Source organism: Schistocerca piceifrons, chromosome X (assembly GCF_021461385.2).
Source record: "Schistocerca piceifrons isolate TAMUIC-IGC-003096 chromosome X, iqSchPice1.1, whole genome shotgun sequence".
Taxonomy (NCBI): Eukaryota; Metazoa; Arthropoda; class Insecta; order Orthoptera; family Acrididae; genus Schistocerca; species Schistocerca piceifrons.
The window spans coordinates 166060337-166083849 of NC_060149.1; the positions used below are offsets into that span (position 1 = coordinate 166060337).

A 23513-nucleotide genomic window follows, 5' to 3' on the forward strand; every position below is an offset into this window, starting at 1 on the left:
TATTCGGCAGCTTAAACAGATGTGTTGGTGGCATCTAAATGCTCTGCGATGCTTGAGCCACACCAGCTGGGGCACTGACCGATCTACCCTCTTACGGCTCTACTAGACATCAATCCAGTCTCGTCTGGATTATGGGAGCCTGGCTTATGGCTCAGCATCCCCATCTGCATTGTGTGTGCTGGACCCAATCCTACACATCAGAATAAGACTTGCCACTGGTGCCTTCCAGACCAGCCCTGTGGACAGCATACTTGTGGAGGCAGGTGTCCCTCCACTGCAGTTAAGGCACCAACATTTACTGGCCGCTTATGCTGCCCATGTTTGTAGCTTCCCCGGGCATCCAAATTATCGACTCCTGTTCCCGCAGTCAGTCGTCCATCTCTCAGAACGTCGGCCCCGGTCGGGTTGTACAATCGCCGTCCGCATCAGAGAGCTTCTCTCCAGGCTTGGGGTTTTCCCTGTTCAACCTCCTTTCCGGGCCCCTCTGCATACACCCCCGTGGTGTGCGCCTCACCCTCACCCTCACCCTCACCCTCGCCTTTGGCTCGACTTGGCACAGGACCTGAAGGACTCAGTCCCTCCGGAGGACTTCTGCCAACGCTTTTATTCCATCCTAGACACGTATCAGGGCTCTGGCGTTATATACACTGACGGTTCGATGGTTGCTGGTCGTGCCGGTTATGTTGTAACTCTAGGGGACCATTACGAACAACGATCCTTGCCGGATGGCTGCAGCATTTTCACTGGTGAGCTGGTCGTTATCTTTCGTGCCCTAGAGTATATCCTATCCTGCTCAGGTGAGTCCTTCTTTATCTGTAGCGACTCCCTGAGCAGTTTACGAGCTATCGGCCAGTGCTTCCCTCGCTCTCGTCTGGTGATGGCTGTCCAGGAGTCCCTGTGTACTCGTACCCATTGCAGCCGATCTGTGGTCTTTATGTGGAACTCAGGCCATGTTGGGATACCCGTCAATGAAAATGTTGACCGCCTGGCGAAAGAGGCCACCGGTAAACCATCTCTGGAGATTGGCCTCCCGGCGACTGATTTGCGTGCAATCTTATGCCGCCAATTTTTCGAACTATGGGACACTGAATGGTGCAACCTGCCCATTCCAAACAAACTCTGTCCTATCAAGGAGACGCCGACTGTGTGGCAGTCATCCATGCGGGTCTCTTGCAAGGAGTCTGTTGCCCTCTGCCAGCTGCGCATTGGGCACACTCGGCTGACGCACGGCTACTTATTGCGCCGTGAGGACCCACCTTTATGTCGCTGCGGCTCTGTTTTGTCTGTGTTCCACGTTTTGTTGGAGTGTCGCCTTTTAGCTGTGCTCAGGCAGATGTTAGTGCTGCCTGATACGCTCTCTGCCCTTTTAACAGATGACTCTGCCATGGCGGACTTAGTTTTGCGTTTTATTCGGGCAGGGGGTTTTTATCATTTAATCTGAGTGGTTATGTTCTTTTATGTTGATTCTGACCTTTGGCCTACGGTTTTAGACTGAGTTTTTAATGTTTCTGGGTGGTTGGCTTTTCCTTTTTTCCTCTATGGTCGGCCAACCACTGTCACACTGTGTGGTTTTAATTTGTTTTGTCTGTTCTTTGAGTTTTTTTGTCCTGTGTCGTCTGTTGTCTCCATTATCCGTTTTTTACTCTGTGTGGGTGTTTTCAAGTTTTGGAACAAGGGACTGATGACTGTTGCAGTCTGGTCCCTTTAATCCCAAAAACCAACCAACCAGTATGTTCTGCAACAACAGAAAAGTAGGTAACATTATGCATTTTCTTAAAATTTAATTATATAATTGCACTCAGATTAAAATAACTTTGTGATTGACAGAGTGCAGTGTCAGTGGACAGTGTTGCCAGTGTGCAGCCAACTGCACTAGATAAGCCCCTGTGTCTTTACAAAACAGACAACACAGTGAGCAGAATGTGCTCAAGAAAGAACTAATTGGCTAGTCCTAACACTAGATTTGCTGCAGTGTCAGTCATGAGGTTATTTTAATCAGAGTATAGGAATATATTACCTGCATTAGCATTAATAGTGCAGATTATTCGAAGCTATGTGGCCACGTTAAGATTGTGATGCAGTTTTAACTCCTCCCTCCTCTTAGTGTTGTGGTATGTGGAGCCCTGATTTGTTAGGATATTTTCACTTTACTATTTAATGATAGTGTTTGATTTTCTTGCATATTCTGTGCTGAGGAATTGCATGCATATTTTAGAGTAGGAAAAACAAATTTACTGAAAGTTTGATATCCATCAGAGGATTCACATATTCTGTCTTGTAATTGAAATTCCCCATTTGTTTTGTCTTATGGTAAAATGAAAATGGACATAGCTACTGAGGTAGGAGTCTACTCTTTACTTCATGTAATAGCTAGGCATGAGCTCTCTTGAGTCCATTCTTTGCCATATGTGTATCTCCAGATACTCATTGCTGTTAATCTCAAACACAAGCTGTGTGACTAATAGTGTGTAGGATCCATTTTTTGTAAAGGCCAGGTTCAAACTGTTACCCCAGTATGGGAAACATGCTGTTACCTAATATTTTCATAAAGGCATTGTTTTTTCCCCTGAAGTAATTCTTAGTGTGCAAACCAGGAGAAACAACAAATGCCTATCAACCTTAAGGTGAGTCATGTACTGTCTAGGTGGATGCATTTTGTGTTGAAATAGTCATTGATAGGTAACCTCTTGGACACCTGCATCAGCCCAAATGCTGTACATTTGCTCAAATCCCCAAGGCTGTGCTGTTTTTCCTTCCCCTGCCCCCCTCCTCCCAAAGGGCTTGAGGTTTGAGGTAGAACCTTTGAATTTGCCCCTTTAGCTCTTCATGTAATGGGTGTGCTGCTTGTGTCAACATCACTTACAGTTAATTGTAAAGTAATGCAAATTCATTGTGAAAAAGTGTCACAGACAGCCAAAAGGTCCTTAAAGTGCTAGAACATTAAAATTAATTGAATAAAACACTTAATAGTAATTTTGAGATCCCAAACAGCCATTAGCCTAGAAGATACTTTGGTAGACATCCTGCTTAATATGATATGAAGGCACCTCGAACTTTATAAGGATGTCTTATGCATTCATGCACAGATGTTGACTCTACCTACTGTTGTCCTCTTTAACAGGATCAAGCATGCTAAAATGTTGCATCCAAAACATAATAAAAATAGTAAACGGTGAACTCGTAAATTGAGCACTTTTATTCTTACATTCAATGGAATACTATTCTTAGAGCACATAACGGCAGGATGTATCACCCAGAATTCATGTTCATGTGTTCCAAACTAAATGCACTGTTCTAAGTGCCTGGCAATAAAACTCCTATGTTTAAAGGAGAGTTATTGTCTGGCAGACTGTATTTCCTGTAGAGGTTACAGCTCATGAACATTGCCAGGAAGTCATCTGATAAAACCAGTTACATCTGAGGTTCCCCAAGGAAATGTTATAGCCCTCTGCCATTCTCACTTTATATTAATGATTTAGGAGACAGAGCAGCCTTAGGATGTTTCCAAATGATGCCATTTACTGTCCAGTAAAGTTATTGGAAGATACAATTAAAAGTATAGACAAGGTATCTCGATGGTCCAAAAAACTGGATATTGCCCTGAACGTTAAAGAATCAGGTCCTCCACATTAGTGATAAAAATTTCTAGTAATGTTGGTTACACAGAAAATTAAACAAATTTAAAGGTTATTCAGCTAAGTACCTAGGGAGTACAGTTAAAAATAACTTTAATTGGCTCCCATCACCTATAAATTGTGGGGAAGGTGAATGAAGACTGCATTTTGCTGACAGAACAATTTGAAGGTGCAACAGGCCTAGTAAAGATACTGTTTACATTAACCTTGTGTGTCCTCTTCGAAGCTTTATTGCACATGGGATCCTTAACTTGGTAAATTTGATGGGTGATAAAAAGTTGAGAAAGGCAGCTTGTTTTGAATTCTCACTGGAGGGAGATAGTTGTAGATATGATAAGAAAGTCTGAGTTGGAAATAATTAAAATAAAAGCGTTTTTGTTGAATGACCTTTTCACACAGTTATGATCAGAAACTCTGAATGCTAAATTGTGTTGTTTCCCACTAACTTTGTGAGGAATTACCGTCAGTCAGCATAGTTGTAAAATAAGAGCTCACACAGAAAGGTGTGACACACACACACACACACACACACACACACACACACACACACACACACACACCTCTACATGGTCTCAACTAGACTGACAGTGGCATTCTGTTTTGTGGCGGCAGGTAGGCTGGTTGGGAGGAGGGAGAAAGTGCAGAGGAAGCGAGACGCAGGGAGAGTGACTGGGGTGGGTGGCTAATGGTTTGGAGGGAGGCCAGTTTGCTGGCTAGGAATGTGCAAGGGAGGGCTGGCAGGTATAGTTGTAGAGGCCAGGGGAAAGTGGCACATGTTGAAGGCAATAAGGGGATGTGAATTTGAGGGGAGGTGGGGGGGGGGGGGTGACAGGACAGAGGAAGGGGAAACTGTTGCTTAGGGTAGAGAGACAATGGTTTGCCTGAGACTAAAATTAGGATGATTATGGGAACAGAGGATATGTTGTAATGGTAGTGCCCATCTTTGTAGTTCAGAGAAGATGGTGTTGGATGGAAGGATCCAGATGGCTCAGGTTGTAAACCAGCCATTGAAATTGAGCATTTTGTGCTATCAGGTAGTCAACTTTGTTCTTAAGTTGGTGGTGGCCATTTGTCCTGCTGGACAGCTGGTTAGTAGCCATACCAACATAAAACACTGTGCATTGTGTGCAGCAGAGTTAGTATATGACATGGCTGCTATAACAGGTGACCTGGCATCTAATGGGGTAGGATAAGCCTAGACAGGACGAAAGTGGTGTTTGGTGAGTGTATCTGAAAAATGTCTGTGGATGTCCAGTTATAGTTCCTGCAGAATACATGTTCAATTGCAAAAAGTCTCAGAACTTGATGTTCCATTAACCTTCAGAAAGTGGAGGTAGTGCTCAATAGAATCATCCTCACCAGGCAAGAAAAGTAAACAATCATTCAAATAGCTCTATCACTATGGAGTTGGGTGTGTCGGACTTCAGATCCAACAGTAGGTCCTGTAAGTGTGTGCTTCATGAGGAATCTGGAGTGGCTAAAGTGTTGACATTGTACCTTGTCATTAATGAATCCAATAAGAAAAATGTTGACACTTGAAAAGGAAATCCTACCAGAATTTTTTTTTGTGAAATAGGCACACAATTTAAGTTGCAGGGGGAGGTACCTTTGGGCCCATGTGAAAGGGTAAGGGAAGGAGGAGGACGGAACATGTCCAGGGGTTGCCATATTGTTACTCAACTAGTCATGTTAGAAATTGGAATGTATAGTAAAGTCATCAGGAATGGTTGTCACAGAATTGGTGTCTTCTTAGCTGCTTATAAGATGGGATTGTGAGGTGTCAATCCTTTATTGGCAGCCTGCTGGAAGTGGGTATACTACTGGTGTCTTAGGAAGACAGCTTCCAATGGGCGTGTTTTTGACGCTGAAGAGGTGTATAAAATTGCTTGGAGGCATAACACTCAGAGCTCCATTGGAAGGGTTCTGTGGCCATCTAAGAGCATTTATTATTTTTATCACAGTGCCTCTTTATATGCCTTTCAGACCTGAATGTTTTCTGGAAGAGGAAGGAAAATTATTTGTGGTAATGTTTTTAGATGATTATTTAATGGTTTTAGATGCAATATTTATACAGAAATGTGTACTTGTTTTCAAAACATACTTTGTTTTCTTGGCTTTATTTTATTGACTAAAATAACTAATTATGAAATATTCTCTATGGTCATTGACTACCATCCAAAATAACAATATTCAGTTATGCAGTGGAATAGTGAACCAACCACATACCTATATTATGTTGGTCATGAGCTGCTATTCATTGCTATGTTGACTTAATGATACTATCATAGTGATGGCCAACAATTGGCAGCACCTGTGTGTGATGAAGAGGTTGACCATTCACAAATGTGTACCTCAGGTTTCCATTGGAAAAAATGCTTCTGTTGCAGTTAAGACACGGTAAAATTTAATGTACACAATTATAGCCAGATGGTGTGAAAGGGATATAATGGGTTTGGGAACTTACATAAGAGATATTTAATTGCAATTTGAAATGAAAATAAAAGTAGATTTTTGTAGTAATTTTGTTTTTACATGAAAACCAGTATTTTAATCTAATTTCCTACATAATTTCCACCAATATTCAGCATGTTTTCCTTTGAGTATTGGAAATGGCTCCTCAGATAGAGAACACTGCTGACTGAAATGCACACTGTGATTAGTTTCCCTAGTGCTGAAGGCATGAAAGCTGCTGAAATCCATCAGCGAAATGTATGTATGCAGAAAACGTAGGTGATGGGATGGTACAGAAATGAGTGAGTTTTTAAGGATGGCTGTACAAATGTGCATGAGGAGATATAAAGTTGATCTTGGTCATTAATAACAATTTGTTGCAGAAAGTGGATGAGAAAGGGAGAGAGAGAAATTATTAGTTTTGAGGTTTCCTTAAGTGTCAAAAAGTGAGAAGGGCTTTACACAATTCCTAATTGTGTAGAAAAGTAAAGTTCAGGCTTTCATTTAAAAATAAAATTGCTAATAAAATCTACTTGTCTTCTTATTTCAGAACAGTACTTATTTTAAAAAAATACATCAGACTTGGAGTTTAAAGGAAGTGAGGGCTATTTGGAAGTTGCATTGGTGTCTGGTGCACAAATGAGTAGGCATAGTGAAGTGATTTCAGCATAGCTGTCACCTGGCTCAGTATAAACCTGGCTGTGCCACAGGAAGGGTATTGATCAGTTTTCACTGTAACTGAAATGACTGCTATCATAGGAAAGTCAGCCATATTAGAATTACATTCTGTGAACCACTCACTGGTGTAAGAGCTGTAGACATTCATAGTGCACTTCATACAATATATGAAGAGATCTTTGAGTGACAATGCTATAAAATAATGTTGCTGTTTGTTTCAGAAAGGTCAGACAAAAGTCCGTGGTGAAGGAAACAACACTATGTTGTGACAAATGAACTTGTTGCAAACATTGACAGAACCAGAAAGTTATTTCATGATTACATTCTTATGTAAGTTTCCATCAGATATCAGAGTTGTATGAACTTGACTGATAGATTGGTTACTGCAGATTTTGTGTGCAGTTGGTTACAAAACTTCTGACTGTCCACAAAATGATAACATTGCTTTGGCCAGTGCAAGAGCTCAGCAATAGACAGGACTGGACTGACTGGCACTAAGGCTCAGTGCACAGCCACGCCCCACCATATTTATATCCCCACTGCCCAGAACACTTACTCCCCTTGGCAGCTTTTTGTTTTTTCTTAGTTTAATTCTAATATTCCTTGCATGTTTTTTAAGATGTGTAAGTTCAAATTTTTGGTGATGAATTGTAGATGGTGTTTCTGTAGCTCAGTAGTAATTTTTGAATGGCTAGCTATACAGCTCAGTAACATGTCAGCCTCCATTGGACAGTAGTTTCTCTGTGCTTGTATGTTTTATCAAGTTAATAGTTTTAGGATGGATGTGTGCATGCTGTGTGGGGTTGCAGTAATAGCTGGTTGCAGTAATAGCTGGTTGCAGTAATAGCTGGTTGCAGTAATAGCTGGTTGCAGTAATAGCTGGTTGCAGTAATAGCTGGTTGCAGTAATAGCTGGTTGCAGTAATAGCTGGTTGCAGTAATAGCTGGTTGCAGTAATAGCTGGTTGCAGTAATAGCTGGTTGCACTAATAGCTGGTTGCACTAATAGCTGGTTGCACTAATAGCTGGTTGCACTAATAGCTGGTTGCACTAATAGCTGGTTGCACTAATAGCTGGTTGCACTAATAGCTGGTTGCACTAATAGCTGGTTGCACTAATAGCTGGTTGCACTAATAGCTGGTTGCACTAATAGCTGGTTGCACTAATAGCTGGTTGCACTAATAGCTGGTTGCACTAATAGCTGGTTGCACTAATAGCTGGTTGCACTAATAGCTGGTTGCACTAATAGCTGGTTGCACTAATAGCTGGTTGCACTAATAGCTGGTTGCACTAATAGCTGGTTGCACTAATAGCTGGTTGCACTAATAGCTGGTTGCAGCTAGCACACAGTTGGCCATGGTCAGATGTCTTAAAGCTGCTCCCTTGAGGTGTAGAAGTGGTGGAGAATCTGGTGCAATGCATGGGACACCTCAGGTGTGGCTTGTTTAGCCCACAGGCTCTGCACATTGCAGTGTAGCTTACATGCAGTCTGGTCTCACTGCAGTGTGTCAGGTGGTGATATTCTCGTCACTTAAGGTGAAGCCAGTGTTGAGGCTGGCCAACTAGTCTCACCCATTCCTCCTGTGAAAGAGCAGGTGACCACTCCTTCAGCAGGTTCTTAGCAGACACCCAGCAAGGGGGAAGGGGTCTTTAAGTTATCAGGAACTCCAATGTTAGGCACATTATGAAGTCCTTTCCCAAATTAGTATCCGGTATTGGAAAGAAATCCAATGTGCACTTGGTATGTCTGCCAGGAGACCTCATCAGATATGTGGAAGAGACCCTGCCTCTGGCTTTTGACTGTGCAAGGTGCTGTTGTTGCTTTGGTTCTAAGACCATCCTCATTTCTTACAGACAGCTGGCAAGGGTGATAGACTGTTGGTGTAGCTCACGGTGCATGTAGGACTTGGAATCTGTAGCATTGCTACCAGCATTGGTCATGGTCTTGTAGTGTGTAGCTGAATTGAGGGCCTTACAACCAGATGCTCTGTAGATTCTGTGACAGTCCTGGCTGCAGATTTCTGAACATCCACAATGGAATGAAGAATTGTAGGTCTCACCTTTGTGGGTCAGGTAAGCACTACACAAAAGCAGCAGCTAATCAGGTAGCAGAGTACTTGGGAAAGGCAGGTAGGTAGGTTTTTTGGCTGAGTGGTAGTTGGAGGTCTTCTGAACACTCACGAGTCAAAGTGAACTCAAACAAAAGAACAGTGTAGACACTTAAACTGTCAAAATTTTAGTGGTAAATTGTCGGAGTATTTGTAACAAAGTTCTTGAATTTACTGCACTCCAGAAAAGCTGTCACACTCAGATTCTCAGAACCAAGAGCTGGCTGAAACTCAAAATAGAAATCTCTGAAATACTTACAAGGGAACCTCCCCATCGCACCCCCTTCAGATTTAGTTATAAGTTGGCACGGTGGATGGGCCTTGAAAAGCTGTACACAGATAAATTGAGAAAACAGGAAGTAGTTGTGTGGAACTATGAAAAAAATAAGCAAAATATACAAACTGAGTAGTCCATTGGCAACATAGGCAATATCAAGGATAGTGTGAGCTCAGGAGTGCCGTGGTCCCGTGGTTAGCGTGAGTAGCTGCGGAACAAAAGGTCCATGGTTCAAGTCTTCCTTAGAGAGAAAAGTTTAATTTTTTATATAATCAACTTCCCTCTCCAAAATTCCAGGACATGTTCAGATTTGCTTGGACATATGCAGGATTTGACGGTCTACTCATAAAATTTAAAACTTTAAAAACATATGTTTTGACAGAGCACAGGGAAAATTGTGCGACTGTGAAACTGTTGCATTCATTTGTTGCAGTTTGTGACAAACTCTTATGTTTTCATCACTTTTTTGGGAGTGATTATCATATCCACAAGAAAACCTAAATTGGGCAAGGTAGAAGTGTTGTGGCGTGGTAAGACAGCCACGCCACTCGGAAGTAGCCGAAAGGCACGCGTTACGCTCACGCAGATTGGCGTGAGGTCTGAAACAGGATACATAATGAATGCTATAAAGAAAAGTACGTAGCTTCTGGAATACTTAACTTTAATCCATCATTTGTATACATCGTTCTTGATGAGACATGCTTCATACGATAACTATCAACTGCTATGGCGCCTTGCTAGGTTGTAGCCATGAACTTAGCTGAAGGCTATTCTAACTATCTGCTCGGCCAAGGAGCGAGGCTTCGTCAGTGTAGTCGCTAGCAAAGTCGTCCGTACAACTGGGGCGAGTGCTAGTAAGTCTCCAGAGACCTGCCGTGTGGTGGCGCTCGGTCTGCGATCACTGACAGTGGCGACACGCGGGTCCGACATGTACTAATGGACTGCGGCCGATTTAAAGCTACCACCTAGCAAGTGTGGTGTTTGGCAGTGACACCACAAGAAGAATCTTTTTACCCATTCACCAAGGGTACAAGTTACGTTGGTCGACGACATATTCCTGTCATGTGACGCACATACAGTCACCAGTGTCGTATAGAATATATCAGACGTGTTTTCCTGTGGAGGAATCGGTTGGCCTATGACCTTGCGATCAAATGTTTTGGTTCCCATTGGAGAAGCACGTCCTTTCGTCTACTAATCGCACGGTTTTGCGGTGCGGTCACAAAACACACAGTGAACAGAGACGTCAATGAACGAACGGGCAGGCCATAACTTTGCGAAAATAAACTTTTCATTCGAGGGAAGACTTGAACCATGGGCCTCGCGGTCCGCAGCTGCTCACGCTAACCACGGGACCACAGCGCTCCTGAGCTCACACTATCCTTGATGTTACCTATCTTGTGCATGGACTACTCAGTTTGTATATTTTGCTTATTTTTTTCATAGTTCCACACAACTTCTTCCTGTTTTTTCGATTGATCTGTGTTCAGTTTTTCAAGGCCTATCCACTGCGCCAACTTACAACTAAATCTGAGGGGGTGCGATGGGGAGGTTCCCTTGTTAGGGAGGTAGGGAATGTATATATAATACAGATTAGATGCCATAGGAGTAGTGTGTTCTCTGCAGTTGACAAAAATGTCTATTGAGGTTGAAATTTACTGAAATTTTCTGGATATGGGTCTAGGTGAACACTGTTTTTGTATGTTTTTTACCAGCCACCCAATTCTACCACAAGAGTTTTAGAATTACTCAAGTCTCTGCTCAGTAGCATGGAGATGCCCACATCTTGCAATATTAGCTGGAGGCAACTTGAACATACAGAGTACAGACTGAGATGTTTATAGATTCACTGCAAATGGCACAGACAGGTAACCTTTTGAAGTACTTTAGAACAGTTTTTGGAAAACTGGGAAAAACATACTGTGGTTCAATAAAAATAAAAAATGCTGAGGTAGCGGATCGTAATGCTGTTACAAAAAGAACGTGCAGATGGAGATAGGCAAAAGTTAGTAGAAATTCGTGTGTCTATAAAAAGATTGATGCACAAAGCATAAAATAACATTGACCATTGTACCTTGTGGGGAATCTGAGGAAATTATGGCCCTACATAAAATCAGTTTCGAAGGCTTTTATCCAGTCACTTGTCGGCCAGTCTGGTGTGGAAATGACAGCAAAAAGAAAGTGGAAATTTTAAATTTCACATTTAAGAAATCATTGATGCAGGATCATTGTACAAACATACAATTGTTTGTATGTTAGACTCCTCTTGTATACATAGTAACAGGCATCTCTGGCATGGAGAAGCAACTGAGAGTTGAAAACAAGTCACCAGATCCATGCGGAATCCAGTTTTTAGTGTAGTCTACAGCATTGGCCCCTTACAGGGCTTAAATTTATTTCAAATGTCACACACTGCAAAGTTCCAAGGAACTGCAAAAAATGCAAGTGACTACTGTATACAAAAAGGATGCAAGAAGGGACCCACAAAATTACAGACCATTGTTCTTAGCATTGGTTCGCAGCAGAAATAAATTTTCTAGAGACAGAAAATCTTCTGTTCACAAGTTGGCATTGATTTAGAAAGTGTCACTTGTGTTCAGCTCTACTTGCCCTCTTCTCACATGATATCCTGTGAATGTTGAATGAAGGGCAGCAGGCAGATTTTGTATGTATAGGTTTCTGGAAAACATTTAACATGGTGCCCCACTACAGACTGTTTAACATCTGGGTGTCTGGAATATGTTCCCAGATATGAGTGAGTGGCTCGAACTTGTTAAGTAATATAACCCAGTACAGTATCTTAAATGGTGAGTGTTAATCAGACAAAGGTATCATCTGGATCAAAATACACAAATGATGGACAGGGTGAACAACAATCTGTGGCTGTGGGCTGATGACACTGCTCTACAGGAAGGGGTCTTCATTGAATCTCTGTTAGAGGGTGTGAGATATCTAAGCCATAATTTCTAATTGTGATGTATGACAGCTTGCTCTAAATGTAGAAAAATGTAAGCTAGTGCAGATGAGTAGGAAAAACAATCCCACTATGTTCGAATACAGTGTTGGGATGTGCTGCTAGACAGTCGTGTTGATTAAATATCTAGGCATAACATTGCAGAGCGGCATGAAACAGAATGAGCTTATAAGGGTGACAATAGGGAAGGTGAATGGTGGACATCAATTTAGTGGGGAAATTTTAGGAAAGTGTGGTTCATCTGTAAAGGAGACTGCATAAAGAATACTAATGTGACCCATTCTGTAGCACTGCTTGAATGTTTGAGATCTCCACCAGGCTGGATGAAACAGACTGAAGCAATTCAGAAGTGGGCTGCTAAATTAGTTACTGTTAGGTTTGATCAAGTATTTTTGCGGTTTTACACCAGCTTCTTTATCCCTCCTGTGTTCATGTTCAGCATGTGATTTGAAGTGAAGTTGACAATGGTGGTCTTGAGTTTGTCTTTATCAAACCACTGTCCATCAACCAATTGCTTAAAGTGCAGGAACCAGTGTCTGATTGTGAGGTTAAAACTGTAGGGTGAGTGAGCAGTTGAAAAGCTCCCAATAGAAGTGCTTATCCTTGCTATAGGTAGCAATGGGTGGATGATTCATGCTGTCATGAACACTCTCCTGACTGGCTGTTTCTCATATCACCAGTTTTTGATAGTATGTCTTTGGTATTTCTCAGTATAGTTCAGCTTTTTGCCCCAGTTCTGAAGAGTGCAGTTCTGATCCCAAGAGCAGCAGTTGTGAAGCCATTGTTTGCTTTCACCCATGGTCAAGCCACTGAATAAACAATGACTCCTGAGGTTCGGCAAACAGTAGAAGAGGCTGCATTCGTATAACATTTTTCTGAGCTGCCAACAACCATTACATTAAGAGTATGTTTTGTAACATGTCTGTGCATAGAGTACAGTTTGCTTAAAAGTGGTTGCTTGCTCCAGGGAGAGAACATGTTTATGGTGCACAAGTTATGGTGTCCCAAATTTTATATTTTTCGTTTAATGTTCAAACAAGAGTGCAACAACTAGTTTGAGCTGCTCTGTGGTCTGTTAACATATGGGAATAGGGATGTGGTAAAACTTGGAATGTTTTTTGATAAGTGTGATCTGTTTCATAAATTGTTAGGGATGATATTTGAATGTGTTGTCAGGATGGCTCTTATACAATTATTTTTGAGTGATTGTCCAGTGACATTTTGCTGAACTCTTATTTTAGTCTTTGCATTGTTGTTCCATCCAGGACTTACACTGATTTTGGAGGGACCATGTATGAACCAGTTAATACTACCAGTAAAAGGCCTATTGCATGTACCTGGCTGTAGAAACAACATTGTTATCAAAATTCAGGTAAGTGCTTTGGTGGCATTTAACATCCAGACAAATTTTCTGCCATCTGAACACTCCCTTTTACTGCATTATGTTGAAATAGATGTTTCTCTTAATAGGTCTGAGGATAATCAAAGACAGTGTGATTGAAAAATATCAAAAGTTTCATATTGGAAAATGTACATTGAAAATAAAAGTAGCTTATTTGTACGGATTCTTCACATGCTTTGTATCAAATCATGTTATCCTATTGCTGCTTCATGTGGTTGATTTTGAAAAAAATTCATACCTAAAGCAAAATCACATTGCTTGCAAAGGTTATGTATCTCTTTGAGAAACTTCTTGGATCTTCCTTGCACCAGGAAGTACATATTTGAAACATACAGCATACTTAAGTGACAGTATGTGTTGCTGAATATGCCTCTGTTAATTTACCTGCACATCCACCTTTACAGTCTTAGTGGTTAACATTATTGACTGAAGAGACAAACGGCCTAGGTTAGATTTCTGGTAACTACCTCAGAGTTTTTGGGTGGTAATATCTGGAATGGGATCCATCCAGCCTTTTAAGGCCACATGAGGAGCTGCTTGATTAAAGAAGCAATTGACATTCAGTTCCACCTTGTTTAAGATATACTAACTTGTTGCTCATGCTGAGTTCAGCTGCAAATGTAGTAATAAAGTTCATGATTTTATTTTTGTCTACTGAACTGTAAAATCGAAATGCATTTGACACTCCCATGACCACCAGGTGAATAAACATTGTCACCATTTCACTGTTCTGTGTCAAAACAAGTTCTACTGCAAACATTAGCCTGCAAGTTAAATACTATCCTCATTCAGATTATAGGATTATGTTGGAAATTGTCAGTATATGTATGCCAATCTTTTTTGTGATAACATACATTGACATGTCTTGTGAACAGTGAATATGCATCCCTCTGTCCTTCCATTTAATTTCTAACAAATTATATTTAATCTATATAATTTCTCTCTTTTCATATTAGTTGCAACTAAATTGTCTTGATTTGCTTATGGTGTCTAAAATACAATTTGCTTCATTGTTAAATGGATTGTCAGACAGCAGATTCATAACTACCTGGCTCTGAGCACTATGCGACTTAACTTCGGAGGTCATCAGTCGCCTAGAACTTAGAACTAATTAAACCTAACTAATCTAAGGACATCACACACATCCATGCCCGAGGCAGGATTCGAACCTGCGACCATAGTGGTTGCTCGGTTCCAGACTGCAGCACATAGAACCGCACGGCCACTCCGGCCAGCGACTCATAACTGCTGACAATGACTTCCTGCCTTCCAGCACAAAGCTCAATTGAGCACATGGTCACTGCTTGCTTCTGTGACATTGTAAAAATTAAAGGCATATTTGTGGTGTATTTTGTGTAGACACCTGAAAAGTCCCTCAATGTCACTTGCATCTGTAGTAAGTTTTTAGAGTGAAAACGGAATGCACTGTCATCAAAGGCTTTTGTAGAAGAGAAGCACTTTGGAGAGTGGATGAAATCTTCCTGATGTTTTTGGCTTAATATTGTCAATAAGTTGCAAGTAAGTGTGATTGCACTGCAGAAATTCATTACTTGGAGGCAAAATTGCAACTTGTCTCTGGATGCATGATGAGAATAACCTACAATGTTTGGCCTTCTTGCAGTGAACATATGGAAAGAAGGCCAAGAAACGCCCGATTTCAGTGCCTTCCATGAACTCTGTAATAAATGAGTTTTTATTCTTTTCTACAATTATTATAATTTGACATATGTAGGTGTGTGTGCTTCCATATCTCCTGTCTTCATTGGTTTAGATTAGATTAGATTAATACTAGTTCCATGGATCATGAATACGATATTTTGTAATGATGTGGAACGAGTCGAATTTTCTAATACATGACATAATTAGGTTAATTTAACAACATACTTAAGTTAATATAACAACTTTATTTTTTGTGTTTTTTGTTTTTCTTTATTTTTATTTTTATTTTTTTTATATTCTTTTTTTCTTAATTTATATCTAAAAATTCCTCTATGGAGTAGGAGTTGTCATTCAGAAATTCTTTTAATTTCTTCTTAAATACTTGTTGGTTATCTGTCAGACTTTTGATACTATTTGGTAAGTGACCAAAGACTTTAGTGCCAGTATAATTCACCCCTTTCTGTGCCAAAGTTAGATTTAATCTTGAATAGTGAAGATCATCCTTTGAAAAGCTGTAGCACAGCTGAATATCAAACATATGTAATTGATGACACATGTTGATGTGTATAGGTGATCAGTTTCTCTCTCTTCATAAACACAGGTAATAGAAGCAGCAAACTGTGTGTACTGAAATTAATCTTTTTAACTTTGATATACTTAGTCTGCTGAAAAGATTAGTCTTTGATGCTAACCCTAACAGTCTAACAGAAATAATGTAAAATAATTTTTTTGAGTAATATTACTAAGTAATCAGTTGTGTATTTTCATTTACACAACTTTGTTCATAATTCTCTTGTCCATTCTCTAAATCTTCTAAAACCTCTTCCCGCAAAAGTAACTTCACTATTTCATAATTGGATAAATCCCTTTGCACAGTCACTGTTCGCACTTAACAATGAGCTGTCCATTTACATCTGTGTAAAGGTATTCCTCCTCAAGTATCCGCAGAATTATGATTTCTTACACCATCTATGAATAAAGTTTAACTAACACTCCCACTCCCCATTGTCAAAGATTGGGAAAGATTATATTTCATGGAAGCACCTCATGTAACCCATAAAATGAGTTGGCAGTTTTTGAAAGAACCACATGTTGTAAATTTTATGGGCTTGGTGAAGTTTCTTAATAGTTACTGCCAGACATAATTGCATTTATTCTTTCAATTACCAGTTTCAGCTGTCAATCTTATTCAGGTAAATTTGTTGCATGCGTGCGCATGTGCATAGAGCTTCATATTGTGATGTGTTGGGCTGAGTTTAAATGGGAGGTTGACTGGAAGAAATGCATGCAGCTAAACATTCCCTCCCTCCCTCCCTCCCTCCCTCCCTCCCTCCCTCCCTCCCTCCCTCCCTCCCTCCCTCCCTCCCTCCCTCCCTCCCTCCCTCCCTCCCTCCCTCCCCTCCCTCCCTCCCCTCCCTCCCTCCCCTCCCTCCCTCCCCTCCCTCCCTCCCCTCCCCTCCCTCTGTCCTCTGCCTGCAATACTTTGAATGTCAGAACTGTTAAGTTACTTTGATTCTTATTAAACTGTAGGGTACTGTCTTTGAGAGTTTACAGGCAATGGAGACATGGAGACAATTTAATGGCCATTTGGTATTAAGGTGATCCTTATGGTTGAAGACCTCTTCCTCATTCTCACTTAAAGTGGAACCTTGCTTTTTTGTATTAGACGGGACCAATGTCATTCATATTATCGAAGGTTCATGGAAAAATTAGAATTACATGGGTTAGCACCATTGTCATCGTCTGCAGATCAACATAAACAGTAATAATGTCAGAAATAATATTGTAGCCAGTCTCTGGCTGTTGTTTCACAGCCATCCATTAACATCACCTATTTCTGAGCATCCTGGAATATTTGCCAATGCTTCGACATACTCAATTGGGTGAACATTGTCACACTGTTTTACTGGACTCCAAAATATCTGGTAATGGATTTTTCCAGGGCTTACATGATTCTCAGTCATAGGATACCACACAGATGCAGTTCTATAAATGTCTGACACTTACAGATTTCCAGAATGAAATTTTCACTCTGCAGTGGAATGTGCGCTGATATGAAACTTCCTGGCAGATAGAAACTGTGCTGGACTGAAACTCGAACTTGGAACCTTTCTCTTGTGGGCAAGTGCTCTACCATTTGAGCTACCTAAGCACGACTTGTAGCCTGTCCTCACAGCTTTGTTTCTGCTGGTACCTTGTTTCCTACCTTCAAAACTTCACAGAAGTCAGTTCCTGAGTTTGAGTGACAGTAGTTGGTCGAAATTTCACTTTGATGTTGCCAATGACCTGCTTGTCTGTACATGGATGTGATGGTCAACCAATCATATGGCTTTCAGGCAAATCCTCTCACTGACAGTGCCAGGATCCTTGTATGGCACTTGACTGACTTTGAATTCAATGATTGTCATCACAAATCGAGCAATTATTACATCTGGATTATCAATATTGTATACTTACTGTCTGAAAGACAGACCTGAATGTAGCAGAGATCTGGATTAATGAGGGCCTGATAAACAAGGTTCCACAGTATTTAGGATGTGCAGGTTCCTATTTTTAGAATTTGTTTGAAATTGATTTTCTGCACTTTCTAAAGTGGTGTCTTTGGTTTGGTCATGAAATCAGCAAAGCAGTTGCAACAGTAAAAAAGGTTTAGTAAAACCCCTTGACCTAGGTTTTGATGTCTGTCTTCAAAAGGACCTGTGATTAACACCAGTTACATAATTTGTGGAGTTAGATTAAAAATGTAGCTACAAGATGCAAAAGATGATAAAATTTACCTCCATTATAAAAAAAATCAAAACATGTTGACCGTCATTGGAAAGTGCTTCACAGCTGCACTTTATCTATATTAGTTTCTTTGAATTTTTTTACATAAATCCACATTATGTAACCACTGTCAATCATTTTGAAGATGTTTTTTTATGTCAAAATCTGTCAAGGGGTTTCATCAAATCTTTTTGTCATTGCATCTGATTTGACTATTTTCCACCTTTCCCTCATGAAGAGTGCATTCTACAGTTGCTGCTTCCAGCCATGTTCAAGATTTTAAAGGAATTCTTTTGTGACGTATATATTATTCCAATAAAATATTGGCCTTAGGAGCAGCTTATCCGCTGAAGGATTAAAAAAGGGAGGAGGGGGTGTCCTAGACTATTGGGCAGCAATGTGATGAGCAGTAATATTGAAATTTATTTTCTTATGAGCCAACCATATAGAATTGTCTAAATGATGACCCTTTCACCATTTGAGACTTGCATTTCGTTCTGGATATACTATAACTTTGGCTTTGTAGCAATTCTCTAGTGATTTCTAAATTTTCTTCATGAAATTACATTGCATGACCTACCTGATGTCAAGAACATCATTACTCAATGAAATGGGGGCCAAATCTCATTACTTTGGGATATTTTTGTAAGGACAAGTTAGGCAAGATTTCAAACTTCGCATCTTAACTCTTACCTGATATGGTGGTTGGTTACTTTAATGTTCCGTGGATCATTTTGCGTGATAAATTGTCATGATGTGATGTGAAATGAGTAATTTTACATTCATATTGCAAATTAATTTGTACTCTAAACATCACCATACATTTTTCCCCCTGAAATGGAAACAAGATAAACAGATTGAGTTAGCTACCCACCACCTTTCACACATCACAAACATAGCAATTCTTCTACGAATACGAGTTGTCAAGGAGAAACTTTTTCAATTGATTTTCAAATTGCACCATGCTGTCTGTTAGACATTTTATATCACTGGGTAAGCGGTCAAAATTTTTTGTTGCAGTGGTGTGCACCCCTTTCTGTGCTAAAGACAACCTTAATGTTTAGTAGAAAAGTGTGTTGCAAGATACGTGTCATTGGTCTATTCTCAATGGTCAAGTAATCATGTGATACTGTTCGTTTTAGCCAAACTTTTTGCACTTATTTCAATGAGGGAGTTAAAAACACTGTTGTTCAGCTTTGTGTCTGGATTCTGCTACATAAGATGTTTCGTAATTGCTTTCAAAATGAATAAATACATTTTTTGCTTGTCTTGTTACTGTGTGGATGTAATCTCAGATATTAAATAAAAGGCAATGGTCAATTTCTGATTCTAAGGATATTTTCTCATTTTTGTTCGTGAGTCATAAAATTATTATTAAGCAACATGCCTGGCCAGTTTTCTATATTTGTAACATGACTTTTCTCATGAAAAAATTATTTATTTCAGGCACATTCAGAATGGATGTTATAAATAAACTATATTCAACAGTGAGCACAACAGTGTCCCAGTTGTCTGGGGTGCTACCTGGTAATCCAGTTACCAGAGAATATGAAATAACATCCTATACATGCACAGCAGGACCGAGTAAGTTGGTATTTCCACCACAAACCTTCAGAAGTATTCTTAAATTACTTCTATATAAACTTTTGTGCTTATGCAGAGTCAGTACATTGTGAATCTTTGTTTATGTATTTCAGTGTAAAGTGACTATTTTTATCTTGAATATGAGTTGAAATTTTGGGCGCTTCATATAATTGCTGATTGAATTTAGCAAATGCTTTCTTTGCATTATGTAGCACATTATGAATGTTAATTTTTCATGTAATACAGAAAAATACTCTAAAGAGATTACTCTTTCTTTAAAGGTCAGCTGTGGAAAGTTTATAAAGGCTATAAGAAATCAACAAAACAATATGGGTCAATATTTGTCTTTGAAAAGCGCACCATGGAACGCTGCTCAAAAATGGAACAGGAGAGAATCATGGATCTATTAAGAAGAGGAGTGTTTCAATTGACCAGATTGAAGCATCCTCAAATATTAACAGTCCAACACCCACTTGAGGAGTCAAGGTAGTCTTTCCACTAGATGGTGAAATCTACCAATAATAGCAGCTTCCTTTTAATATTATTTCACACAACATAGTTTTATCAATCCGTGTGAAGGCTTATGGACTCATTTGATGTAGGTCAGCTTTTTAGTAGTCCACATTTCATCATGTCTGTTAAGCTAATTTTGTGCTTCCTTGACAGCCATGAACATGAATCATGATACAGAAAGTGCAAAGTTCCACAGCTCATCTGCTTGATGTAATATTATCATTGGATTCACAAATGTATGTTAGAGTTCAGACTAGTTCTGTGCATTTGACACCACACACACACACACACACACACACACACACACACACACACACAGCCAATCAGTATTCACTTACTTCCTGAGTGCTCCATTTTGAAGGTTATCTGAGCAAACTTCAGATCTTATTAAGAGGTATTCAGGGAGTTAATCTTTACAAATTTCTTGCATTTAGTCATAGCATATAATTCTAGTGACACATACCGTATCATTTTTACTGAATAAACACATAGAGGATGTATCATTATTGATTACTAGGACAAGAAGTCCCAAATAATGTAACTGCTTTGACAGACAGTTTAAAGTTTTACTGTGACTGTGTTAATGGAAATTTATCATACTACAGTTAATAATCAGAAGGCCTGTATTTTCAGGGAGCACTAGTTACACTAGCAGGGATTGAGCCAGTGGTATTTAAGTAGGAAAGTAAATATGTGGTCATGTACATTAAGAAACAGCAAGTGGGCATGTATAACAAGACAGAATAGTAATATATAATGTATGAATGAAAACACTATTACAAACATGTTAATGCAAATATCAAAATCTAATGACATCTGCTTGGTTTTTTATGTTCACTGTTCTATTGTTACCTTTACTCCATTGAGCAAAGATTTTGATAAGAATTGAAATAGTGCACTGCAATGAATGCTTATTTTCTTGCACTTGTTCTTTTGAGATACAAATATTCACTTAAGAGTGCATGGAGCATTTTGTATGAAAGACTGAGTAAACACTAGAAAATTACTCCACAAAAGTTAACAAAAAGGTGGAACAGTTATGGTTCTGTAATTCATTAGAATTAGAGTGGAATATTTCTGCACTAAGAAGATGAACCTAGATGGGTAAATAACTGGGGAGAAAAATGGGTTCTCAACACAGTTGAAATTAAAATAATTGTTACTTGAACATTGTTAACGGTCCGTGCTAGTGTGTACAGTACTAAACTTTAATTGTACTGAAGGAGGTTGCTGTGGTGATCTTACATTGCAAAAAGTATGAAGTCATAATGCATGATCATGCCCTTGATGTAAAATGCTCTTCAATCTTCTTAACTTCAGAATTTTAAAATTCAGAGGAAAAACTATAAATGCCATGGTATAATTGCTAATGTACATCCACAACAGACATAATTAATCCACTTGCTGCAATTTTTGAGTCAATAAGCACTCATGATGGGAACAATTGGGATGATGGCACCAACTGTATCTACCACAAAAGATCTTTTGTGCTACTTCACACTGAACCACCTTTTACACTCCTGGGCACAAACCTTTTGTTGAGGAGGGACATCTCTCCAGATTGTAAATTTCATGCAGTCCTACATTGCCTATGCATGAACTAGTCATACATATAATACGTAAGCACATGTGCATAATGACAGAACATAGTTTTATAAAAATAGATTTTTGTTAAATAACTTTACTGAAAATTAAAACTATTTTAATGTGTGAGTCGACATTATAACACTATCACTGGAAAATATTGAATTTACACAGGAGGTAAATTCATATCATACAGAGTAACAAAAACATCAAAAAGCCAAAAACACAACACATTACCATGCCTGAAACTGGAGGAAAATTGTTTGCATTCAAAATGGCTTTGTCATCTTGAAATGAGTAAATACAGCTCCTGTGTTTTAAAGGTACTGTTAAAGCATTCTTCATGCAAAATAGTGACATGTTCAGGTAATGCTTGAGGTGGATAGTGATCACACTCAAAGGTAAACCAGAATGGCTCAATTTTGAGATTCCATGAATGGGGTGGCTATGGGAGATAAGACAGATCCTCTTGCTCACAGAACCAGTCCTGGATGATAGCTGTGTGAATAGGGGGCATGTCATATTAGAACATAGCATTACTGGGGAACAAACATTGGACCATAGTGTGACGGTTCGCCTTCTTTCTTGCCCTCAGTGTTGACATGCTGGCTGAAAAAAATACGGTGTGGAAATGCAGTACTGTTTACTGTAAATGATGTACCTGACAAGTGCACATTTGCATTTCACAGTTGTTTTTCTCTTTTCACAACCTCCCTTATACACATTCAATAAGGCCAGTGCACTAGTGTTTAACTTTCGATAAGCCTCATTAATAGTTTTCAGGCAAGCATCCACATACTGCTACAATAGTTTACTGTTGAATATCTATGAGCAATAAAAACCTAATCACAAAGTTCACAGTTCTTGAAGAATAGAAAGGTACATATGGAGACATGCCCATTGTTTTAACACTGGCCTAATTGTGTTAACACTTATTTCACAGTTAAGTTGATGCATTGTTGTTCTAACAGACAGAGTTTCTCGTCTGAAACTCAGCTGTGGACTGTCTTGGGACAAAAAATTGGGCCTTGAAGCTTGAAATTTAGTGTGGGCGTGAATGCGAGATGCTTTTAATAGTTTCCACAATGAAATATTGTCTCAAAATGTGGTAGAAAACCCAGATTCTGATTGTATGAAAAGTACACCAGTGGCAAAAACAGTCAATACCGTCACTGTGCAGTAGCGATGAAAATGTTACCAATGGTGATGTCACTAAAGCGGAATTACTAAATACAGTTTTCCATAATTCCTTCACGAAAGATGAAGTACATATCCCAGCATTTGAAACCAGAACCGCTGTTAGCATGAGTGACATGAAAGTAGATATCTTAGGTGTTGTGAAACAACTCAAACCACTTTAGAAAGAAAGGTCTTCAGTCCAGATGGTATACCAATCAGGTTCCTTTCAGAGTATGCAGACACAATAGAGTCCTTCCTAGCAATCGTATACAACTGCTCACTTGGCAAAAGGTCTGTTCCCAAAGACTGGAAAGTAGCACAGGTCACACCAATATTCAAGAAAGGAAATAAGAGTAACCCATTGAATTACAGACCCATACCACTGACCTCAATTTGCAGTGTGATTTTGGAGCATATACTGTATTCGAAAATTGTGAATCACCTTGAAGAAAGTGACTTATTGATACATAACCAACACGGATTCAGAAAATCTTTCTTGTGCAACACAGCTAGCTCTTTATTCCCATGAAGTAACTAGTGCTGTCGACAAGGGCTCAGATAAATTCCATGTTCCTAGATTTCCAGAAGGCTTTCGATACTGTTCCTCACAAGTGACTATTAAATCATGTGCGTATGGAGTATAGTCTCAGATGTGACTGGATTTGTGATTTCCTCTCAGAGAGGTTACAATTTGTAATGATTGAC

General features: G+C 39.6%; 1 protein-coding gene across 4 annotated transcripts in view; it reads left to right on the forward strand.

Moving 5' to 3' along the window:
* Window positions 1–23513, forward strand: part of LOC124721254 (SCY1-like protein 2) — a 202726-nt gene that overhangs the window by 17823 nt on the left and 161390 nt on the right. For 2 of the 4 annotated variants that reach the window (XM_047246123.1, XM_047246125.1), the window contains 3 exons: window positions 13387–13493; window positions 19395–19532; window positions 19814–20018. In XM_047246123.1, the coding sequence (XP_047102079.1) occupies window positions 19406–19532; window positions 19814–20018 (332 nt within the window). In that variant the 5' untranslated portion in view covers window positions 13387–13493; window positions 19395–19405. Of the gene's footprint in view, window positions 1–6985; window positions 7095–13386; window positions 13494–19394; window positions 19533–19813; window positions 20019–23513 lie in introns of all 4 variants that reach the window. The other 2 variants (XM_047246124.1, XM_047246126.1) reach the window with 2 other exon arrangements.